The 23,888-nt window shown below is 46.3% G+C and overlaps 1 protein-coding gene across 5 annotated transcripts in view; it reads right to left on the bottom strand.

The window, feature by feature from the left end:
• Nucleotides 1-23,888, bottom strand: part of RNF220 (ring finger protein 220) — a 214,952-nt gene that overhangs the window by 32,775 nt on the left and 158,289 nt on the right. For 2 of the 5 annotated variants that reach the window (XM_050306885.1, XM_050306886.1), the window contains exons 6-8: nt 22,967-23,009; nt 15,428-15,549; nt 14,269-14,401 (exon numbers count right to left, since the gene is read on the bottom strand). In XM_050306885.1, the coding sequence (XP_050162842.1) occupies nt 14,269-14,401; nt 15,428-15,549; nt 22,967-23,009 (298 nt within the window). Of the gene's footprint in view, nt 1-14,268; nt 14,402-15,427; nt 15,550-22,966; nt 23,010-23,166; nt 23,327-23,888 lie in introns of those variants that run through there. The other 3 variants (XM_050306888.1, XM_050306889.1, XM_050306890.1) reach the window with 2 other exon arrangements.

The following is a 23,888-nucleotide window of genomic DNA, read 5'->3' as shown; positions in this document are numbered from 1 at the left end:
CTCAAAGGCAGAAAAAACAATGAAGCAAAATAGGTGAGACTAATTTTTCACAGAAATAGTTAACACAAAATCTACACTATTAGCAGGTAAGAATGAGAAGGCCACAGGGATGTTCTGAATTAGCCTTTAATTCAGATGCAGAGAGCAGGGCAAAGCAAAGGTCTCACTTCCAAGGACACCATGCAGACACAGTTCTTTACTGTGGCTCTCTAGGAATGGATGCTCTCACTGATTCATTAAGCCCCCAATAAAATTTGTTTATATGGATTTGATATTTCTCTTGCCTGAATACCAAGAAGGTCCTTAACGAGTGATAGCTGTAGCACGACAGCGATTTTAAGACTAACCTTTCCCTAGGAGCATAAACTACCTTTTACTTCCAAGTAATTGCCAGACTTAATTTTTAGCAGAGGTAACACAAGCAGCACCAACAATGCAGGAGCCACCCTTGCAGGTCAGCCCTGTGGTGTCACTGGGGCAGCCCTCTTCCAGCAGACCCCTGCTAGAGTGTTTCAGACTGGCTTTATGCTGCCAGCCAACACGTGTCACGAGCTCTAATGGCTCATCTAGTAAATCTTGACTCATTCAGCTCATCACAATGTTTGGGAGAAGATTTAGAGGAGCAAGAGAGACCTGTCAAAGAAGCTGGACAGTCTTTCAAAGCTGCTTTAAAAGTCAAGAGTGGGTGAGGGGGTGGTAATTTATGGGCATGGCATTTAACCTGCAGTAACAACGTCCCCTGCAACTGGCATTACTTTAGCCCATCACTTCTCAAAGGCCATAAACTTTGGACACACAGGTCTTCATTTTTCTTGTAGCTGTGGGAAACACAAATCATGTAAAGCTGGAGCTGTGACTTGGCCAGTCCCAGGAGGTGATCTGAACATTAGCCAGACAATGAATACTTGGAGCAAGTGCCTTGGTTGGCGGGGAAAGGTGTCCAAAAGAGTGAATGTAAGTGGGACCACTCCCTGTGTTCCTCTCTCTGCAAAGATGCCAAGCACACAGCAAACATCCACCTTTCCATCAATTTTGTTTCCAAGTGACTCAAGCCAACTAGTGGTTTATGGCTAGAGCTTAAGACAAGAAGATCTGCTCACTGCGATACAGGTTACAAATATTAAGGCACCTTGACTTCAGAATCCTGGTGTCCTTGCTCTCAAAACCTCTGTACTTAAGAAAATCCCTTTTAAGTCTGAAAGGAAAATACTCCAGAGCTTTTGCTGAATCCATCTCTATAATAGGAACCACTGCATTGCCAACAGAGTACTATGCTCTGTACACAGGGAGGAGTACAAGGGGGACGGTGTTGCAATGGCAGATACACACTGGGGTGATCTGATAGAGCCTTTCAGAGGAGGGTACAGCAGTAGAGAAGCTCATAGGTTAAGATGAGGGGCACGAGAAGGGTAAATTTTCTTTTCTGATCAAACAAGGACTCCCAGACTGATGCCTCAAAGAGGGCACAGTGAGGTGATCCAACTCTCAGTTTTTCAATAAATATGGATTTTATTTTTTTTTTGACATGAACAAGTGCACTCCACTGCAATATGGAAAAAACCTCCCCGATTCAGAAACCGTATGCTAACCAAAGTAACCTCTGCGAATCCAGAAAATACTCTGAATATAAGCTGTGCTATCAGCTGTAGGACTTCAGAAGCTGCTTTAGAAAAAAAAGAAAAACAAACCCCACAAAACACGTTTCTGATGCGAACCAAGATTCATAAAACCCGGTACTGCCCCTGCACACAAGAGAACACCAAAGGACAGGATGCAAAGCTTGGCCCAGCATCACCTGTGGAATGAACAGCCTGACAGCAGCATCCTTATGCCCTTTCTTCTGCAGCAGGGATGGATTCTGAGGTCAGTTCCAGTGGGATGGCGTTTGGTGCCACAATTTCAACCTGACCCTCCTTGTCTAACTTCCTGGGGTTGCTTCCATGCACAAAGCCAGTGAAAACACCCACGCAGCTGTTCAAATATTTGACGTCTGAACTGCTTGACATTATTCATTCATCTCAGGCTCATTCAAACCAGATTTCTGGACAAGTGCTGTTATAAATGGATTAAGAGGACCACTAAATGCAAGGAAGGCCCAAAAAGATCACACCTGCTTCTCAGTAACTCAGCCCAAATGTAAAGAGGGCTCACAACTTCCAGCTCCTGACAGTGGTGTCCGCTGCCATCCAGGAGCAAGGAAAACACGAAACGGAGCACAGAGGGCAGGGTGGAATAAAATGAGCTTTGCAACAGCATCGTTTTGGACCTATTAGAGGAGAACAGGAGCTTCCAGAAGACACCCTACCACTACACTTGGGTGATTTGCAATTCAGCAGCGTGCACTGGGAACAGGGAAGGGTTCCTCCAGCAAGGCTCGGCTTCTGAAGGTCACGCAGTAATTCACAGCCATCAGCAACACTGCCCAGAGCGGACCTCTACAGCCAGCGCTGCTCTCCAGAGGTCAACGCTCGGGACCAGAACTTTATCCCCACGTGTTAATGAAGTGAAATCCGACAACTGAATGTTAAGTTGCGAGTTTGACCTGGGAATTCATAAGAGACACGATCTGTTATTCACAGAAGCAGCTGTGACTCTTTAGAGTCACCCAAGGACTGAGGAACCTAATGCCACAAGTGAATTTGAAAACGCTGCTTTCAGATGCAAAAAGAACAAACTCAATGCAGCCTCTCCTATAATGTTGCTGTTCCTTGCCTGAAGAACTTTTTGCTCTCGCTGTGCATTTGGTAGGAGGCAACCACTTGTCATAGGCTGCCAGCCCTGATACAATTAGCCTTCTGATGCTAAAGCAGCACGATTCTCTGACAGTCTTAATCCCAGCTGCCTCCTTAAGGTCCAGACAAACAGGAGTGAGCAGGCAGGTCAGACGCCAGGGCCATTAAGCAGAGAAAAAACAAAGTTACAGCTCTGTCTCCAATCCCCATTGCTCTTGTAGCCAGGTGCTCTGACAAGCAATTCCAGCACTGGTATTGAGTGGCACCTCTATAAACCCTGTGACAGTTTGGGAGACAAACTCGCCCATCAATCAGAATGTACCTATCAACATCACTTACCTAGCACTGTGTACACAGCTTTCTTTGCTTGGGCTGGCCTCAGAGCAGTCTGCCTGAGCACCAATTCAAGGCAGTTTGTGAAAAATTTAGGTACTCTACACAACCAACAGTGTTTTTGAAATACTCAGAGGTCTGAAAAGCAGAAAAAAATTTGCCTGTCTCTTCAACGCTGCCAGCTGCAAGCACTGGCAGGTTACAGGAATCAGCTGAGCTTGAAGGAGAAAACACTTCACACCCTTTCCATGCACCTGTTAATAACGGCTGGAGATAAATCCCATCAGAAATCCTTTCCTTCCCCTTTTTGTAAGTTGTCATAGCGCTTTTCTTTCTCCTAAGTCACCTCCCATGCCTAACCATCCTCTCTGACCTCTGCACTGCTTCTCAAATCTCACCCCCTGTGTGCAATTCCCCCAGTGACCGGTCACCTCAAGATCTCTCAAGCGAATGGTGGCCCAGGCTAAGACAGTCATTAACATGATATATAAGCAGATTCACAGAACAGATAAAAGGACTTCACATTCAAGTCCCTCCTTTTCTCCATCCCATTCAGTGGCAGATGGTCAAAGTGACAACATATGCTGCTTCAGGTGCTGGCAGCACTGCTGGCTCCTGCACAGGCACGAGCTCACATGGAGGCTGGCAGTCTTAGGGGTAGAATGGTAAGACAACTGCAGACCCAAAATGAGCCTAATTTCATGAGCACAGGTAGGAAAGCACAGATTTACTGTGCCCCACCTCTGTTCCTCAACTCCTGTCTGGGCAGATAAGTCAGTTTTGGGGGCCAGTTGTTCTGGATACATTTATTTATATGTATATATTTAATTATCACTCCAAACAAAGTCAAAGAAGAAAACTAAGATGTTACTAATATTATTTGCACCACCATCATGAATGCAGCTACTAGATGCTACTCATGCAGAGGATCAAACTCACCTGGATAACTAACATTTCTCTGGTATGGCCCCCAAGGAATAGGAGGGGAGGGTGTCAAATCTATACTGGAAATATTCTAGAAAATCAGAATTTTGTGTAAGTTCTGTAAATGGGTCTAAATTCAAATCCATCTCAGGGGCATACAGCTCTACTGGGGCCTGTTTTGGCCAGGAAGAGGCATTCATTCTGTTCGCAGGTAATTTACACGCGTTCAGGAAAGAAGAAAAAAAGCCTCCCATAAATCTCCAGAACTGCAGCCTTTGCTAATTACACTCCTTGCAGTGACCCCCTTCTGTACAACCTCCCTTTCCAGCACGTTCACTCTATTTTCTTACCGAAATGTCACTCGTTGGCTTCTTGGAGAGTAAAAACAATGAAGGCAATAAAAGCAGTTTATGCAGACTCACGGCCAGGCCTCACACACTTCCCGAGAACGGCTCTAAACTGGGTTTATTTCATCATCTGCTGAAGTATCCCAAACTACTGCTAAGAGGACAAGGTGGCCTGGATGTCGTTTTATTGTAAAAGGCATTTGGGAAGAAAGAGAAAGCCATCAAAAATTCTGGAAAGCAAGAGGAAGGCAGAGATGAGGCCATGTTGAACAGAGGCCTCTCTACAGATCTGTAATACCTCCCCAGCCTTATTTTTGGACTGTGAAATTGTTCCCCCGCGTTTTTGTAGCGCAAACAGGGACAGAATAGTTCTGGTGACATTCCCCAGCCTGCTGCTGACAAAAATTACATTCAGAGGCCAAGAAAAGCTGCTTACAAGACAAGGGCTTTATCTCTCTGGAGCCAGATCCATTTAAAGCAAAACAGTGATTTACCTGGAAAACTGACACCCAAATGTGTCGTTACAGCACACACCTGAAACAGCAGCTGCATCCATCTGATGCCGTCCATTAGCTCTCACAGAGGCACAAATGGGCTGCCAGAGACCTGACTGCTTACTGGTGTGGATGCTTGCAATGATCTTTGCTAACAGATCACAGAAACAGCTGCCTTTAAAGAAAGGGGCCATATAATTTTACGACCACTAAAATAATCTTGCAGCAGCGTGCTGAACAAAGGGCAGGCAAGCCCTGCTGCACAGGGTAAGAGCCAGCTGCTGCAAGGCTCAGGGAAGAGGCTTCCCCACCCCTTGCAGCACTGAGGAGTATCCCAGAGATGTCTTTTACGGCTCTTGTAACCAACCCATCAGGTACAGATCATGGCTGCAGATGGAAAAAGGCACTCAGAGCAAAGGTCTGATGTGGTGTGGCCATTCATGGCTGCCTCCTAGAGCCTCGTGCTGGCCTGATGCTCTAAGGTGAGAACAGCCCCAGGTCTATCTCAAAAGGCTGCTCTTCAAAACCTCGAGCTGAAGTACAAAAGCAGCAGCAACAGCCCTGGTCTTTGCAGCTACAGCTCGTTTTCCACAGTCAGGGAAAGGTGGATCTGAAAGCTTTTGTTCCCCTGGGGAGAGGGTGGAAACAAACAAAAAAGGAAGAGGGAGAATTAAAGTAATCTTGAATCACTAAGCAGATTCACATCACTGGATCAATAAGCACCACTGACAGGGATCACAGGAATGTCGCAGCTTTGCCAATAATAAAACAGCACAGCAGAGCTTGGAGGATGACTTTTCTAAGGCAGCCGACCATGAAGCAGCAGGGCTGGTGAACAGCTGAAAGTGACACCCTGGCTTACACTGGGCCACTGCCAGTGGCGGGGCTCGATGCAGTTTGCTTTAAATAATGATGAGCACAGAGATTGTGTTCATGGGGGAAAGGCAACCAAGGACTGGAAAAACCAAAGGCTAAATTTCACAGGCCAAACACATGTGCTCATCCCCCCCCAAACTAATTCTTTTCTAGGTTGGAAAGAAGAAAGAAAAATCAGTGCTAATTTAATCAATTGATCAGCCTATTGATTGCAAAACTGGAGCTGCTAGTTAGCCATGTGCTGTAATGCCCTCAACTCTGAAACCACAAAACACACCATTGATTTCTTCACTTCCAGCTCCAAAACAAGAAATAAAACCAGGCTTTCAGTGGAAAAACAACTGCCTCGTCCAGGGAGAAGATGCAAGCAAAGAAGAGAGGCCAGGAAACAGGGACAGCCGCATCTTGCGAGGTTCAAACTGAAATTAGTTACAGATGCAGTCACAGTGTCTTGTGTAAACTCTATCGACTGGGTGGCTGACAGTCTTGGGAGCCTCCATAGTAGGACAATCAATCCGGCTGCAGTGTCACCTGCCACTTTGCTGAACAGTTGACAATGCAATTATCCAGTGTGGAGGCAGGGAGTTGGCGTGTGTCAAACGCAGTTAGCCACTTTCCGGGCACCACTCGATAATGCGTTTCACCGCCGCGTGTAAGGGACGACACGCGGAGACAGGAGCTGTTTGGAGCCACTGAGACCTGTGCTCCCTTTTTGCTTCAGAAACATCTCACTGCCCCTGACTTAACAACTGTATTCTAAAATGCTATTAAAATCGCGTCAATCAACCATTGTGTGCTTAAGGCTGAAGTTTGACCCGAGCGTCCAAGAAGTAGGTTGCAGTTCTAGCAAAACTGCAGGCACTTGGGAAAAGAAATTAAAAAATTATCAGATTACTGTTTAAAAGCCTGGGATTTTCAAAACCACAGCAGACAGACCACTAGAAAACTGGATTGCAGAGCAACTGCTGTCTGAGATCCAGTAAAACTGAAGTTTAAAGAGACGCTGTCAACTTGAAACCCAGTCCATTTCAAAAAACTGAGTACTTTCAGGTGCTCTAGATGCTCCCTTACTCCCTCTGCCAATTTTCATGGTGTTACAACTACATTTTCTGTTTCCTTTTTAACCTCCTTCGTCTAGGAAGTGGGTGACAGACATCCTTGCTCATCCCCCAAATACGATACGTAATACTGTGAAATGGAGAGAATTCCCCTTCTTGCCACAGAAAATCTCTCCCTGGTTAGAGTGCCTGCTGGTGTTACACAAATCAACCAGCAAGGTTTAGTTGATTGTGCTCCTTTCAGCTAATGCATTCTTGCAGTTTGAGCATAAAAATCAGATTCTTACATTTTTGCATGTATTTAAGTTAACAAAAATGTACAATCAACAATGAGAAAACGTTAACAGCTATACACACCAATTTCTTTTTTTTCCAGGTAAAAGGATTTTTACTTTGCCAAGTCCCATTAATTACTTTGTGTTCCACAATAAAGAAAACGCTGTTCCTTGAAGCATTATATGAACTTTAAACACACATGACATTGAGCATCAATTACATGGCAGGTCATGCTGGTTTGGGTATGTAAGGTAGGATTTCTTTTCTTTATTAAATCACATACTATTCTGATCTGTTTTTCCTGCTCACTAGAGTCAACTTCTGGTATTAATATACAGGACAATACCCAAGAGACATTATTAGCCACAGAATCCTTCAAATTCTATATGCAGACACAAACTATGGATAAAGAATTGGGCACAGCCCGTCTAATTATTGTATCTAACACTAAGCAAACAGATATGTTAACATTTTTGGTCAAGTATTGCCTTATGGTACTTTCTCTCAAAGGAGAGAGGTGCAAACATTAAGGAGCAGTTGGGCTACTCTGTCAGACCAGTCAAAAGTACTGTCCTTCAGCAACAGAGGGACTACCAGGACTGCCATCGTTTTATACAAGGGCTGAGGTAAGGTATACTAGTGCTCTGGGACTCAGCAGCCCTCTGAAGGGGGGATAAGGCATAGAATAAGCACTTGAGAAACATGAAATTTATACATCCTGCCTGGTTGGAAGCTTATAGCAGGCAGAAGTGACCAGCAGGAAGTAAAAACCCAAATACAGGAAGGCTAAAATACCAGGCTGGAGAGGCTGGGAAGGATGCTCAGATGTACAGATACCACAGACTGCTCTGGCATCCAAGTTGAAGTTTGCTTTAGCCTGCCAGGGTAAAATGAATGAATTCTCGTTCATGTACACAGAAATAGGGAAGATGATTCTAGTTACTAGACCACTCTTCCAAAAGGCCTAAATATCTTCCATTTCCCTCAGAGTCTCTTAGGAGATGTCACACTTTTACTGTACAGCTCAAATGCTTTTGCTGCATTTGAGTAGATCAGTTTATACCCTCTTACTGGTATAACCTTAAATGCAGCCTAAACCTCTAGGCATGGAAAAAAGGAAAGTCTCCTTGCCTCCTGAAGCTTTCCTGCCTGTTTCATTATATTTTATCTGAAAAAGAGGGCACAGCTGGCTACCAGGTGACATTCTAGAACAAGACTTTTACCGTCTGTTTCCAGCTTTGCTACTATCTTTATAACATTAGAGAAAACGCTTCTCCATGGTTCAGTTTCCACATGTGTCAAACACAGATTTCCAGGAGTTCTGTGTTAGAGTCCCATGTTCATGAAATTGCACAGAGAAGCGCAACTGAGTTTTCCCTCTCTGTTTAGAGCTTTCTGCCAGCCAGTTACCTCACACAAGAAGTTGCTGTGTTCACAGAACACCTGCTGCTCAACTGAAAAGTATCTACTTAGAATTTGATGCCAGGACCTCACACTTGAGAGCACACTTCTAATGCTGCATGGATCTGGAAGGAGAACAAACTGGAGGAGCATACAGCCATTGCCCCAAAGCTCCTTCTTGGACAACTAACCCACAGTGGATGGAGGCTGGCCTATACCACTTGCTGCTCAAACTGAAGCACATCTTGATTCTCTGGCCATAGAAAGCCATTTCCTGCAAACTTTTAGACATTTTAATACAGTCCCACTTTCCAAGCAGCTGCCTTAATTGTACATGACATGAGATCCAATGCAAATGGGCACCCAAGGATAGCTGTAGTTTGTTACAGCTTATAAGGCTTTACCAAGTCTCTCTGTGCTAAGTTGTGCTGTTCTTTTCCCTTGTTAAGACATTACCAAACAGATACAAGCCCTTTGCTAGCTTGGGAGGAGGGCAGCATGGAGAAATAAAGAGAAATATCAGAGAAATAAAGAGAAACTTCAGAGTTAAGTAATCCCTGTGTGTTTCTCCTTCTTCAAGAGTATCACAATCTATCAGACAGATCCTTGTCATGTTGATCTTTCTTAGAAAGCACCCTTCCCTGAAAATGCCCTGCTTGCCATTTTAACATTTTCAAAGTCTTTCCCTCTTCTGTGTTATTTTTGATGCAACTGATCTGCTGAAGGAAAAGAAACCCAGAAGAGCAGCGGTGACTAGCTTGCTACTGCATCTAGAAGGCGGCTTTTCGGTGGGGAGCTGGAGGGAGAACAGTAGGACGGGGCAGGGGGAGAGAACTTAGCTAGAATTCTTCAATTCTTTCATATCTAAAGAGGACAGCAATCTCCGTTCCGTCAGACCGCGCGGTTCGTGCTTTAAATGGTACTTGCTGCCAGCTTGCTTTCCCTGTCTCTCTCCCTTTGAAGCAGACTGGACAGCTTCCTCAAGCTGGCGTTATCACTCCCTCTAACCACTCTTGGCAGGCAATCTAATTCCCCCTGAAAAGGTCACCGCCATTTTAACTGCCTTTCAATCACATTAAGCACGCTGCCGCTCGTGCTCAGAGCGCTGCGCCCGCAGCTCTCCTGACTGAGGTGCGATCGATAAACTGACATCCCGCCCCCCGCCCCGGCTCCCCAACCGCCCCTCGCCTCCTTCCCCTCTCCTGGACAAGCTGCCTTCCCGGAACGGACGGCCAGGGACCAAGGGACAAAATCCCTCTCCTCAAATCTGAGGCAGCAGAAGGGAGCTGCTAACCTGGCATTTACTAATCTTTGTCCCATCTGTTAGGAAGCAGAAGGGTGCAAGCATCTCCCCCCCACCCACCCCGCCTCCCCTAGACCTACAGAGGCAGCGACTTCACAGGACAGTTTGCTCAGGCACCAGTCCAGACACCTTTGAAGCTGTGTTACAAAGAACAAGCCTCCCTCAAGCTTCCCTCAATGCAATCATTACCGTTATCTCTCCCCCCGCGCTGCCTTTTTTTTTTGCAGTTACGAGTTATGTGTTCCACCCATCGATCCCTGTGTAAGACACTGTTTTAAGTCCTCTTGCCTTTTGACTGTGCTAAGCCGTTTAAGAGATGACAGCAGCTTCTATCAGTGTGAAGCTGATGTGATTCTTTTCAGATAAAGCACTTTTTTTCCACTTCCCCCCCTCCTTTCCCTTCTTTCAAGTAAGAGACATACACACAAAAAGAGACACTGAATCTTTCAAAGAAAAAAAAACCCTTTTGAACTTCCCTCAGGAATTCTTTAAAGGGATAACCTTACAGTGTAAACACTGAGGGTAACGTGCATCCATTCTGCAGAGGAACAGAAGAATTGCTACAAATATGTTGAGCATTAAAAAAAAAAAAAGAAAAATCCATCAGAGAGGAAGCCACTTGATGCTTTCACTTGCGAAGCCTTGTTGGCATCCTAAACACAGAAACTCATTAAAGATGGCATGAAATAATCCCCTGCAACAATGAGTTTCGGAGAGGGACGATTCAGAGACGTGGAGAGAGATAGTTACCGAATGTTCAGGTATTTCAAGAGAAATTTTAGTCTTGTGACACTGTACTGAGACAGGGAAATATTTGATTACTGTATCTGTTTAGTTTTTCACTTTGAAGCACGAGCTTAATTTAAACAGAGCTTGGTATTTCATGCTGGTATTCTTCTGTACCCACCCCAAACAGAACCAAAAACTCTCCTAAAACCCCTACTTCAAGCAGGACCTCTGTGGAAACAAAGTGGTTTCCAAACCCTATAAAGCTGCCAATAATCTGAATTTACACCCTGCAATCTTCCAGTTTTGGTAAGCAAATTAACTGACAGCAAACGATGCTTTAGGAAGCCAGGAGGGATGCTAGAAGCATCAAATGTTTCCTGTCAGAAAAGTCTTCACCAAACTCAACAATTTCAGAGACAACAAAATAATCCCTGCACTGAGTTATGTCATATTCCTCCTTGCTGCCACTGCCTGTTCTTTCCACCTGCTGCCCCAGGTATGCTGAGCTGTGGCAGCCAAGGAAGTGTTCTTTGGCTCTGCTGCACTAGACCTCACTGGGGGTTTGCAGCTGTAACACCAACACAGAAGCTGGAAACTCTTTGTCTTCTAAGACAGCCCCTCAAGTTAGAGGAACAAGTTTTCCCTGCAAGTGCTTTGGAAGCAGGAAAGCGTCACCCTAGGAACCATACAAGTGAGAGTTTCAGCCTGTGATTGCTCCTAAGTATCAGACCATCTTCCAGAAAATCTGAACAGGGCTGTTCATTTTCCTGACCTTTCTGTTTTTAAGAAGAAAAACCCCAAGATCTCCCAACCTCACTCCACCTGAGAATCTGTCATGCCCTTTCATAAAATTGGCAGAGAGTATTCCTCATGTTGAGAGTGACTTTGTCCATTAACCAAAAATGATAAAAAGAAGAAGCCAGGACCTGTGTTAAGTCCTGCTCCCCCTTCACCCAGCTGTGACATCTCCTCAGAGCAACACACCATTAAAACCGAAATTAATGAGACACATGGCCATCTATTTTCCCCTCTGGTTTTATGTATTTCCCCATGTCATCTCTTTAGACACTGGTGACATCCCTGTAGCCTGGCAAGGGCTGTCTGGCATTATAAAAGACCTTTGATTTCCACATCGCTGCAACTTCTCAGCAAAGGGAACAGAGCCAAATGCAAAGCCTCGGGTGACGGGGGTTAACGAGGGCCTTGCCAACTCCAGACAAAGCAGTTTTAAGCATTAGAAAGCATCTACAAAACGTTGTGCTGTGCTTCAGGGCTGTAAATTAAGAATTCTGTCCCTAAAATAAGGCAAGAGCCAACACTGGCAGAGAAAGAAGAAAGGCAGTCACCACACCTTAAGATTACCTGAGAGTGAACACAGCGGGCCTGAGTGACAGTGACCTCTGAATGCCAGCAGTCAGAGACGATATGAGAGCCACAAAGGAGAGCATGAAAAAGTGTAATTTGATTAAAAATAAATGCAACCAGCCACCTATGGGAGATCACTCCAGCTTTCCAAATTTTACAGCCACTTCTTGTGTGGAGTAGGTAGGTATCCTGCATATATTGCCTGGTTAGCCCAAAACACTAGGTAGAAAGCTGGTGGCAAAAAAGGTTCCCTGTTTAGGGAAGAGGACACTTCTCTAGAGAAGCGTGGCAGCTGTTGAATCCAGCTGCCAGCAGAGCTGTGCTCCAGAGGAGGAAGGCCAGGTGCTAAGGACCTGCCAGCAGCTCAGGTAGAGTCACCTCTTCAGCAGTGGCTCTGCCACAAAAAGCTGCACAAAAAGCCTCACTACAAATGCTACAGGGATGTTCCTGTGAGCTGATCTACAGACACCTTTCATCCAGCACCACAAAGGGAAGTAGTCAAACCCAAAAGCCTTCCCACCAGGGTAATTATGGAGGGTTTCAGAACTGCATGCAGTTGTGCTGTACTTTTCTCCTGGTCTTCCAGTCTTTTCCTGGGTCTATTCATGTAACTCCTGAAGGTGTCATGAAGGTCTCAAAAAGGAAAGAAGAGACAGCCTTGCTTCCACCAGGAAGTATTGGGGACTATCTCTAAGTATGAACTACAGAACTATCTGTCCATGTGTGTTTAGCCATCTGGCAGAGGTTACAGCACTGGCTGACGCTGGAACCTCTCTAAATTCTGGTGGAGGACAGCAGGTGATCTACATAATGCAAATTCACAGATTTGAAAATTCCTTAAAATAATGAAGACAACACAACAAAGGGAAGGTACTTTACATTTACATAGCCTAACCACATCAGTTACACATATTTTGTCCATCTGAAGCCTCATGTGAAAGAGGGTCTCCATATGACTGAAGCAATATGGAAGGTTCAGGTCACATTTCAGTGAGTTAACTCAAAAACGACTGGGAACATTAAGGTGAAGACAGCACGATGTCCACACCAAAGGAAGCTGGAAAATTGTGCTCTCCTCAAATGCAGGATTATGTTGGGGGTGAAGGAACAACCTACTCATGCACAAAAGGGGGAAGATATGACCTAAGTAGCTTTTTCTAATCAGGACTAGCAGTGACAATAAAGGCACAGAGACATCCCAAACTTTCCCATGATGGATTGCAGTGTCTATACTACATAAACAGAGTCCAAGACCTTGCATGGGCTCCTCAGGTATCCACAACTCTCCATGGAGTCACAAAAAAGTTAGGTTACAGACACAGGATGCCACAGTGTGAGCTTCCCTGGGTGTCCTTTAAAACCCAAAGAAGCTGTTCCTTCAGGTCTGTGCTCCTAATCATCTGCTCTGCTACAACCCAGATACAATTTAATTTCGGAGGAAGGCAAGAGCAGACCAGGAGTGTCTGGTTGTATCTCAGCACATGGCTGGCTTTTAAGTCCAACTCCCTTATGCAGCAGCTTTTCCCCTTGAGATATTTTAAATTAAAATCCAAGCTGATATAGGAAGAGATCACATCCCATCCTCTTTATTGAACGAAGGGAGCCAGCATTCCCCCTCTCATTAGGCATGCACTACGTGGATTGCTTGTGAGAGACTCTTCTGAGTGCCTGAGGTTCATGCCAACGAACAGTTTAGTAAATCCTCCTCTTTGAGGCCAAAGGGCTTAGTGTAAGAAAGGGGCCAGGTTTCTAGATAAAATTACATTCACCAATAAAGCTCACGGGAGGTCAAATTTTGCCATAACTCACTCTCCCTTCAGTAACTGATTTCCCCGTCACTGGGGAAGGAGCAAAAGAAGAAGGAAAAATAAAATGTGTTTGTCTGAGAGCCCTAAAGGCTTGTAGTGCTGGAGGTGCAGAGCAGGTTCCTGGATTCTCATTTATCAACCTTAAAAGGGATGGAGTGATAAATGCACAACTGGCCCTTTAATATTTTATGCAGGTGCTACAGCGACTTAGCTGTCACCTCCAATACATCACCAGAGGCTGATACACCAGCTTTCGTCACTTCAGGCTGGGAATTTTTACAATTTCATTTCTATTTCCCTCTGTTCACATATTTCCACGTATTTCTTACTATGTGTAAGATATAAAAAGCTATTTTCCCCAATGATCTACCCATTCCTGCTCCCTCCCTCCTCAGACACATTTCTTGAGGAAGTAACAAAACACTATGCTTTTTGTTCAAGATTTGCACGAATTCTGACTCTCATCGTTCAAGAGAGACAAGAAAACACTTCGCATTCCGGCAGAGGCTGATGGTTCCACCCTTTGTGAAAGGCAAATCCCCACATCCCTCCCTTTAAAGACAGGTAATGACAAACTTCCACAGCAGAAAGATTTACAAGCGCCCCTGGAACGCCTGCGCACCTCGGAATCCTCCCTCCAGGAGGGTAGTGGCCCGTATCCTCTTCTGCCCGCACCACTCGTACTCTTCAAAGCGGTTCCCGTTCTCGTTCTCGATGTCCACAGAGTCGTCCTCAGTCATGCAGGAACCTTCTCTCTGCATGGGGGTAAAGCAGGGGCAGAGTGTTGAGATGTAGGAAATAGCTCTTTGGGGTTAATAACTCACAGTGGGATGGAAAAGGAAAGCTGGACTGTTCCTAGGACAGCCAAGTATGGAGCGTCTACACAGCAGCGCCTACTCCCACCCCCGCTCCCAGTGACCTAAATCCAGAAGTAAATAGGTGCTGGGAGAAGTTGACAAGCATAAGATCAAAACAAGTTGCAAGGTTCATAATTGTTACACATGGAGATGTAAGCTCTGGTTCCTATAACAATGCTGGTGTTCATTTCAACATGTACTCCCCTGCCTTGCATGTACAATTCCTCTATCATGTAAACCATAGATTTCGTTGACCCCCAGCAGGAATGTTCTCCTCTCCATGCATATTTTTGGGACATACTGATCAAAGACACCTCTCTTTACACTGTGCACCTCTCAGGGCAGCAAGAATGAATTTATCATCTCTACTGAGGGCTTTTCCTGAGAAACACAAACAGAAAGCCCTATGATACAACTGCCTCCCTCCCCTAGGGCTTGTTTGTCCTTCTTCCTTGCTGTTTGGTTTAAATGCACTTCTTGGAGTAAGCTGGTCACGCAACATTTACAAATTCCAGTCTGTTACAAAAGAACCCAACAAAAACTAATTCTAGTGTTCAGATCAGAAAGACCTGAAAGAATGGCACAGATCAGAAAGAACTCTTCTTGCTGTGCTACATAGGAAGCTTGAAGTCCTACAAAAGGCTTCATAAACTTCAATAGCTCCACCTTTACAATCTACAACTTAGACTTCTGTAATAGCAGAAGGGTGCATAAAGCAGAAAAAGCTACTAATGCCACACAGCAGAAAAATCCAGAAGAATCCATCTTCCAAGATAAACAGAAGTGACTACAGATCTTAGAGAGAAAGTCAGCATTGCCTGAAAGCTCAGCAATGTTAGTTTTTGCCCCACATTAGGTCAACTGCAGACAAAGCTGGGAGAAGGGAGAAGGGAATGGCAGCTGGTGATCCTGCTGCGCCTCTACCTTTGCAAGGCATTGTTCCACATGCCTACTCATCTCCTCCTCGGATCCTGACAGAGGGCGGCTGCAGAGGGGACATACCTGCCCTTCGTCTTGCTTCCTCCGTTTCATTTTTCCAATCCGAGCTGCGTGGAGAGACCAGGGAAAGAAAACAAACAAGAAAAAGGAAGACATGTCAAGTTCATAGATCCACTCTTTATTTGCTCAGCTCCAAATCATAAACCCTTGGCAGAAATGGTAAGATTTCACACCAGAAAATCCTATTGCAACTCCCTATTCTGACCTCTGTAAACAGTGCAGAGACTGTTATTTGGCATTTTTCAGATTAAATCTGTAACCTGTGGCTGAGTACTCCCTGATTTCATAGAGACAGCTAGGAGAGGGAATATCTGCTGCACAGCCCCAGCTAAGTTATTAAAATGGTTAAATAATTTCTCTTGGGAAGCTGAAATTGTTTTCAAAGTTGAGTGATCAAGCCAGTGAATTCTGGTTTGGATTTTGCCTTCCAAGTCCGAGCCCTTCCACTAACACTTCTATTCCCTACAGCTTAAAATGCATAAGGATAACATAGCACCTGAAAGCCTTGGACAAGGTACGTAACAGTCACCTCCAGAACCACAGAGCCTCCTGTACACCCTGAAAAATTCCTTCCCAGAACACCACAAACAAATCCGAGCACCATCTTAGTAGCAGGTAACATTCATGGAAAGGAGAGCTCTTGGCTGTGAAAAACAGCACCCCTGCTAGATAGCTACTGGCTCCCTGTTATTTTATTTCATAAAAACTGGGGGCTACACTGAGCAAGCTCTGGGAAACAAACATGTTAGGAATCACGATGATTAGAAAAAGCAGCCAAGGTAGCCTGTTGCTTAATCCAATATCTGGTTAATTTGAGCCATCGTTTAATGTGATCAAAACATCTGGAACCAAATCATTTGCATTAAAAAGAACTTCTGCCTTTTATTATGATGGCTTTAGGCAGGTATTACTGAATAACTCAATCACTGGCTGCAGGAAAGTCACTGTTTAATTAATAAGGAAGGTCAAAATTCTGAATGAGAGACAAGGAAAAGCCCAAGGAAAGCCCATGTGATAATGAGAGATGACACCACCAAAAAGCTGCATTAGCCAGAAATTGTTACTGACATTGTGAGCGCTGCAGCACGCTCTGAAAGCCTTCATGCCTGAACACTGTGGGATCAACAGCTCCCTGCAGCCAACAAGTCAGAGAAAGCTGCTGGAATGCCAGGATGAGAAGGACCAGTGTACAGGAGAGTTTCTGTCAACTGTTTTCTAAAGTGCATCAGCTTAAAGTACACAAATCACCAAGTGATTTATAAAGTTTCAGCTGAACACAGCAACACAGACCTGAAAGGCCTCTTGCAAGGCTTTCTTGTTGGCTTCCCTGGACACAGGACCCTCTGGGTTAGGATATACTTTCCCACAATCCAGAACTAGGAGTATTCATCATGCCCTATATTCTCTGATGCTCTAGTACTAAAATAGCTTAAATTATTCCCTGGGCATTGCTTTTTCTCGCTGAGATGGAGATGTGGGAAAACTCCCTGAAAAATCAATTTCCCCTCCTCACACGATGAAAAGGATTTTGCAAATGTAACGTTCCTAGAATAAGGGACAGCAACTTGAGACCAAAACTAGAATGTTTTCGATATCTGGCACTTTGAACAACAGAGACTCTCAAGTTAACACACACATCTTTCATTGTTTGTCTAAATCTTATTTGCTGATGCTCCAAAACCCTCCCTTGTGTTGGGCACACCACACTGACAGCTCCACAACCCTCTACTGTAGCCAGAGTTAAGCCATGCTCTTTCTGGTTTGTACCTGAGTGCACAAGAGACTTCTGAAGTTCTGGTTTAGTGCATACCTATATCCTCCAGCATGGTTCTTTCGTTTAAGTCAAGGATACTCCTTCCTTGCCTCACTAGCTCTGCAGAACCAGCACAAAATTAGGAAGAAGGCTGGAATCAGACACGACTTGAGCATTCTCTAGGAACCTGACTGGAGAGAAACACAGGAACAAAGCCTTCTCTATCCTGACTGCAGACACAAATTTCTCTCACCTCATCATGTTTTCAACCAGGGAAACGTAGGGCAGGAGCAGTTTAATTATTCTGGTAGGACTCCCCGTGGTCAAACAATTCAGCTAAGTCAGTCTGCCTGGTGACTTTATTAGTATTTTTAACTTTTTTTATTGCCATCTTCCAGTTCATGCACTGTAGCAGTGACAAAAGGGAGAAAACTTGTTTTAGGTCTTCTACTGCTAAATTCCTGGGACCATTCTGCCAGAACAAGCACTTGATCTGGTGCTGAAGTGTTAGTGTAGAGCTGGGAACACCACCTCACTCTGCTCCAGCTCCACACAAGGCCCAGCAGCCTCTCTTGGCTCCTTTAGCTCCGCAGAGAAGCGCCCCTTCAAGCCGCAGCGCCACAAGTGAAAAAGCCACTGGAAGAAAGAGGTGTTGAAAACAAATCCCCCTGCCATTTTCGTTCCGTGGTCATTAAGCAGCGGCAGCGCTGTGCCCAGGGAGGCCAAGGGTGCCCCTGGTGACTGCGGGAAGGGAATGGGAACGCCGCAGCCTGGGAAGCCGCATGGGAGCAGCGCTGTCCCTGCCCGGCACAACGCGCAGCCCGCCCATCACTTCCAATCAGCGCAGCGCGGACGGAGCGGCCCCAAAGGCAGGGGGTGATTGTGGCGCTGTCCCGAAGGGGAGCAGCTCAAAAGAACGCGCGAGTGAGACCACAGGATTGTTAATTAGTGTTGATAGATGCGATCATTTCTAATTAGCTCACTAATCCCTCTCCCCCCTGTGCTCCTGTCGCAGGAGAATGGGAGAGGGAGGAAAAAAAAGAAAAAGCCATTCCCTGTCGTAATTCGGGAAGATAAAAATACAGACAGCAGAGGACTGGATGCACGAAGAGGACAGAACTCAGGGAAGGAGGCTTTTGCACAAGGCTGACCCATTCTTACCTCTGACTGAACAAAGACTCCATAGTTTTTATTCCAACCTTCTGCCAGGAGGTGAGGAGTTCACTAATTTTTATTAGCATTAATAATTATTATTAGGCCATCAGAGGGCTTCCAGCACCTTTGAGGCCTCACTTTTAACAGATGTACATTACCCTACACACTGCTCCTGCTGCAAGTGCATGTTCTCCTTCAGATTACTCAAAACCATCAGGCCAGAGAGTTTTAATCACCACGGCAGATGAATGAGAAAGCAGCTCATGGAGGTGAGCAAGAATTGGGACCCTCTGCAAGAGCCAGGATCTCAGCTATGGTCTCTGACTTATCTTAGGAGCTGTGCTGGCAAAGGGAATTGCTCTTCCCTTCCCTAATATGGAACCGTGCAAGGTGAGAGGCTGCTTGCACTAGAGAAGGAGCCAAACTGCACTCGACAAAGCCTCGACTGCTAAGGGAACACTGGCCCCTGCCTTCCCACAGGTGTGGAGAGAAGGAGCCAGCCCACCACTGCTACCTCATGGGCAGAAGAGTCCAAGGATCTTTTCTCACACTGGGTTCTCCCCAGCAAGGCTAAACCTTATTAATGCCTGAAGATCATGTTACTCTCAAGCCCAGCACAACTGCCTGTGAGAAAAGCTAATGGATTTCAGTTTTCACTGGTACTCCCTCCCCAAGAAAAAAATTCACCTTCAGGACAGGGCACTAATTACCTCAGAAGTGCTCTTACACAGCATCTAGCAGTGGACACTACACCAACCTCTACTGCAGCATCAAAGGAGATGATTAAGTTACCAGGAATATCTCTTATGATTCCCTCCACCAGTTTGAGTGGTCCCTCGAGTCCTATGCAGACATCATTAGCAGCTCCTGCAATGGCAGGCCAATCAAAGTAAGTGGAAACATTCTTGTCTCCTTTCCAGTGAAAATCATCCAGCTTTATTCCCCCCCACACCCATCAGCTACGACATGAAAAGCACACGACATGCTGGTGGTGGTTCAACAACAAACTGTGTGGTGACCTCCTCCATGGAGGTCCGTTCAGAGAGGCAGGCTTAGGGTCACCACCAAAACGGGAATCAGCTTCTCAGGGAAAGGAGCAAAAGGAGCTTTGTAAGGACCCATTTCACAACTCACCTGAGAATGCCAGTTTTGCAAACGGCCCCAAATTTGAAGCAAAGATATTCAAGCACAAGAGCTAGCACCTGCTCTCTGCAAATCTACCAGAGAAATCTTAAGGAGTGGTTACACCTATTTTTTGTTAGGCCTGTCACCAAAAGCTTCTGTGGATGTTCAACTTATCCAGAGCATTTGATCTAAGGGAACAAAGGCAGCAGTGGCAGAGCACAAAAAGCCACCTCAAGAATAAGAAAAGGCAAGAAAACAGATGGTCAAGAAGGAATCTGTTTCAGACCTTATGTACAATTTGCTGCTCATCTGCCCGAGAGAGGACATTAAGGGCCAGATTCACAGAAGGGTCTCAGTGGGGCTTTCAGATTTGCATGGTCAGAGTTCTACAGAGATGACTGTCAGCAACCTTCAATCTGACACTATTCTCTGAGGCTGGCACATACTTAACCTGCTGAGTCCCTGTTCTGATACACTAACCCATAACTTTGTGCCTCTAATACTGAATGACTACTTAACCTGCTCTGCACTGCTAAACTCCATAAGCATCAATTTACAGGGTGGCTTAAAGTTTCCAGTTTGGCAACACTGGAAATAAGGCAAATGAAATAAATGCCTTCTTTACCACATGGGTTCATTGGGAATCAGTACCTCATACTCCTGGGTTCACAAGGACACAACCCCTGGGTAGTGAGTTTAGCACAGGTGAGAGGGGCAGGATTAACTCACTGAGGCTGACAGGGAAGTTGGGATACAAACACTCAACCAACAGCCTAAAAGACAGAACATTAATCTCCTGCTCCAGAGCCTGAAAATGCATTTGCCTTGCTTACAGCTCAATTTAAGTCACAGGTTTGACTTACAGAATTAAAATTCTGGCCAGTCAGGTACGTGTGAACCATTTAACTGTCAGAACCTAACCATGCTGCAGCCAGGCCAACAGCAGCTCACAGAAGACATTTCCCTCTCCACCTTCTCTTGCCCTAGCTCCTTTTGCACATTCCCAAATGACCACAGCAGCATAGAATACATAAAGGTCCGAAGAAGACTCAGGAAAAACAGCCCAGGCAGCCAAGATTTGGTTCAAGGACTGTGTGGCAAAAGAGTAAACACTGTGGGTCCCTTTTTATGGGAGGAGTTTCCAAATTGCTTCTAGAACTCAGCTGATAAAACCTTGACAGCAGATACAAAGATAAACTAGTTACAACAATATTGGAAAGCACATGTAAAACATAAAACCCAATGAAATAGTTCTTTGACAGACAGGCTGCATTTGCTAAGTCTCTGCAGTTTACCAGTAAGAATGTGAAACAAAAACCCAGCTACCTTTGGACAAGTCCTACACAGCTTCTGTTCATGTGAGCTAATTGGGACAAGGAAATCACTCTCACAGAGTAAGCTATAAGGTTGTGTGATTGATTAGAAGCTCATTAAAACACAAGATATAGACAAATAAGTCTTTTTTTCCCCCCTAAACCATTCCTGTGTTCTCCATCTTGAGATGTTCAACAACTAACAACAATGTGGCAAAGCTTACAAATATCACGAAGTTATTTTAGTGCAAACAAACAAGGAGGATGAGTTCAGAGGTACAAATACAAAGCAGTATAACCTACCCAACCAATCAGCTGAATACTGACCTAACAACACAGGACTGGATTAGGCATCATCACTACAGGTATGTTCTGGGAACAGCAATAATCAGTCACAAAAAGCTCAGTCCAGGAAGAACCAGTTCTGGTCTAGTTTCATCTCCTCTGGGACCCAAAGCGCTTCAGCCAAATTTCTGCATCTGGCCTCCTAACACCTGCACCTCGTACTGCCAGGGTGTACAAGGCATTATGTAAGTTAACCCAGTGTCCTCATTTGGAACATGGCTCTAAGTTTTGCTCACTCCACCCCAAAAGGTACACACAGACAGAGTAAAAGGTCCAGCAAAAACTACTGGCCTCCCTTCAGATGACCCCAGCCTCACAGAAACATCCAAGAACAGGGGCCAAGAGGAGTTCCTAGATCAGATCACAGGCTGAGCTGCAGCCCTGCTTCGGGTTAGAGCCCCAAGCACAGAGCACTGTGAGCCAGTTCAGCAGGGCACGCTGCCATCGAGAGCTTCTGTCCGCAGCGAAGGACCCCACAGCACCAAGAATCTCACAAGTCTGGCTCAGGCTTTTAAAAAAAAAATATTTAAAATAAGGCAACTGCACAATTGCTGGCCTGAAGAAAGGTGGAAGGTGGGAGCTTAGCCCCAGCTATCCAAAAATGATAAAGGAACAGCTTGACATCCCCGACTCCAGAGACCTCTGTCACACCAAACAAGCCACAGCAGAGCAGCACCTCTGAAGTCTCTGCAAGGGAAGTGTCCACCTGCCAGTGCTGGCAGCTCACTGCACTCATCTCAGAGTGCAGATATGAGCACGCCTGCCAGCAGTCACCTGGCACTGATGCAAGGCAACTCACCTCTTTGTTGTGTGACTTAACAGACTTGCAAGAGTTCACAGGTTTTTTGGCCCTCTGGGTTGATATTTAAAACCCCCAAGCCAGCTCTGAATTCAGTTATGTGTGACTTATCACAGATCTGGGTCAGGAGCCTCTGTTTGGTTAAGACTACCCTAAACATGGAGGACTTCAAATTCAAGCAAACTGGTTTGCTACTGGCACACTCTAAAGCCTTTTGCTATTTTGTTAAAGTATATCTTCTTCTAAATAAACTCCATTAGCACATCATCACTGGTGTTATCTTTAATTAACAGATCAGGAAGCTCGAGACTAATGAGCCTCCTGATAGCCTGAACAACTAAATTCTGACTAAATGTTACAAAGTGAAGTAGCTACAAGCAATACAAAACCAGATGAGGGATTGTTGTTACTCTTTAAACGGTAACTTCTGACTCCACTGAACTTTGGGAAAAGTTTCAACTCCCTCAGCTCTAAAAAAAAAGTTTTCTTTCAGCTTTCTTTTTCCAATATAGAAGCACAGAGACAGGATACCTCTCTCTTAATTGAAGTGAGGTCTGATTTGATTTTTAAAAATACCAAGATGCTTTCCACGAGAAATACTTGTTTACTTGCTGTTAGGAGCACACACAGATACAAGTTAGCATCAGCATCCGCGGGTTTGAGAAGAAAAAAAAACACCCAAACAAAACAAACCATGACGTCAGACGACGCTCAGGCTGCAGGTTTAGAAGTTTACTTCAAGATCCAGCCATGTGAGCTGTGAGAGCTCAGCAGCCGGGCCCCGGAATGAAAACACGGCATCCAGGGCCTGGTTCATCCCGGGCAGCCCAGGTGGGAGCAGGGCTTCCCCCGCGTGTGCACGGCGAGGCCGGAGGCGGCTCCCGGCCCGCGGTGGGGCTTGGGGGGGGGGTCACAGAACTCGGCCCAACTCCGTGAAGTTCCCCAGGCGGGGAAGGGGCGGGGGCCGCACTCACCGTTCAGCCGAGTCTGCCGGTTCGCTCGCACCCGCAGGAAGGTCTGCAGAGGGGACACAAGAGCGGAGAAGCGTCAGGGCCCGCGTGTAAACAACTCGCCCACCCCGTCCGTACACAAGGCCCGGCCCGGCCCACCCCCGCCCCGCGCATCCCCGGGACAACGCACCGGCCGCGGGCCTCCGCTCCCCCTCAGCACCCACCTCTTCCCGGCCGCCGCCACCGGGCCCCCTCCTGCCGCTCTGCATAGCCGCGGGCGGGCGGCGGGCCCGGGATGCGGGGGGATGCGGGTGGATGCGGCGCGGCCCGGCGGGCACCGCCGCTCAGCCCCCGGCGGCCGCCGCCATGTTGGCCCCGGTCATGTGACCGGCCGCGCGCGGGTGAGAGTTCACCCGGCAGTTCCCATGGCAACCGACAGGGGGCGGCAGGCCCGGCGGGCCCGGCCAATCAGAGCCCCGGGACGGCCAGGAGCTGCGGGACCGGCCAATCAGCAACCAGGGGTTAGTGGAACACAGGAAGGTCTGGCCAATCAGAAATCAGGGGTGACTGGGATCCTGGGTGCCTGGCCAATCAGGAATCAGGAGCCACTGGAGACTAAAGGGTCACGACTAATCAGAGCCTGGGGGCAGGTGGTGCCCAGGGGCCGTTGGCCAATCAGAGCCTGAGAGCAACTTGGAAGCAGCTTCCCTCGTCCAATAGGGATTGAGCGCCCTTCAGGCCCAACATCACTGGCCAATCAAAGCCTTGGCCCCAACTGTAGCCCAAAGGCATCACTGGCCAATCAGACACCAGGGGCAACACTCTCCAACTTTTCCTGCCCAGTCAGGGGCCGGGGACCTAAGGACTCTTGGCCAATCAGGGCCCAAAGCGTAAAAAGACCCAAAGGCTCACAGTCAATGGGTGCTCAGCGGCCCCTGCCCAGCTC

The sequence above is a fragment of the Myiozetetes cayanensis genome, unplaced genomic scaffold (genome assembly GCF_022539395.1).
Source record: "Myiozetetes cayanensis isolate MyiCay16 unplaced genomic scaffold, myiCay2020 scf12, whole genome shotgun sequence".
Classification (NCBI taxonomy): domain Eukaryota; kingdom Metazoa; phylum Chordata; class Aves; order Passeriformes; family Tyrannidae; genus Myiozetetes; species Myiozetetes cayanensis.
This window is presented reverse-complemented; position numbering and strand designations above follow the sequence as displayed.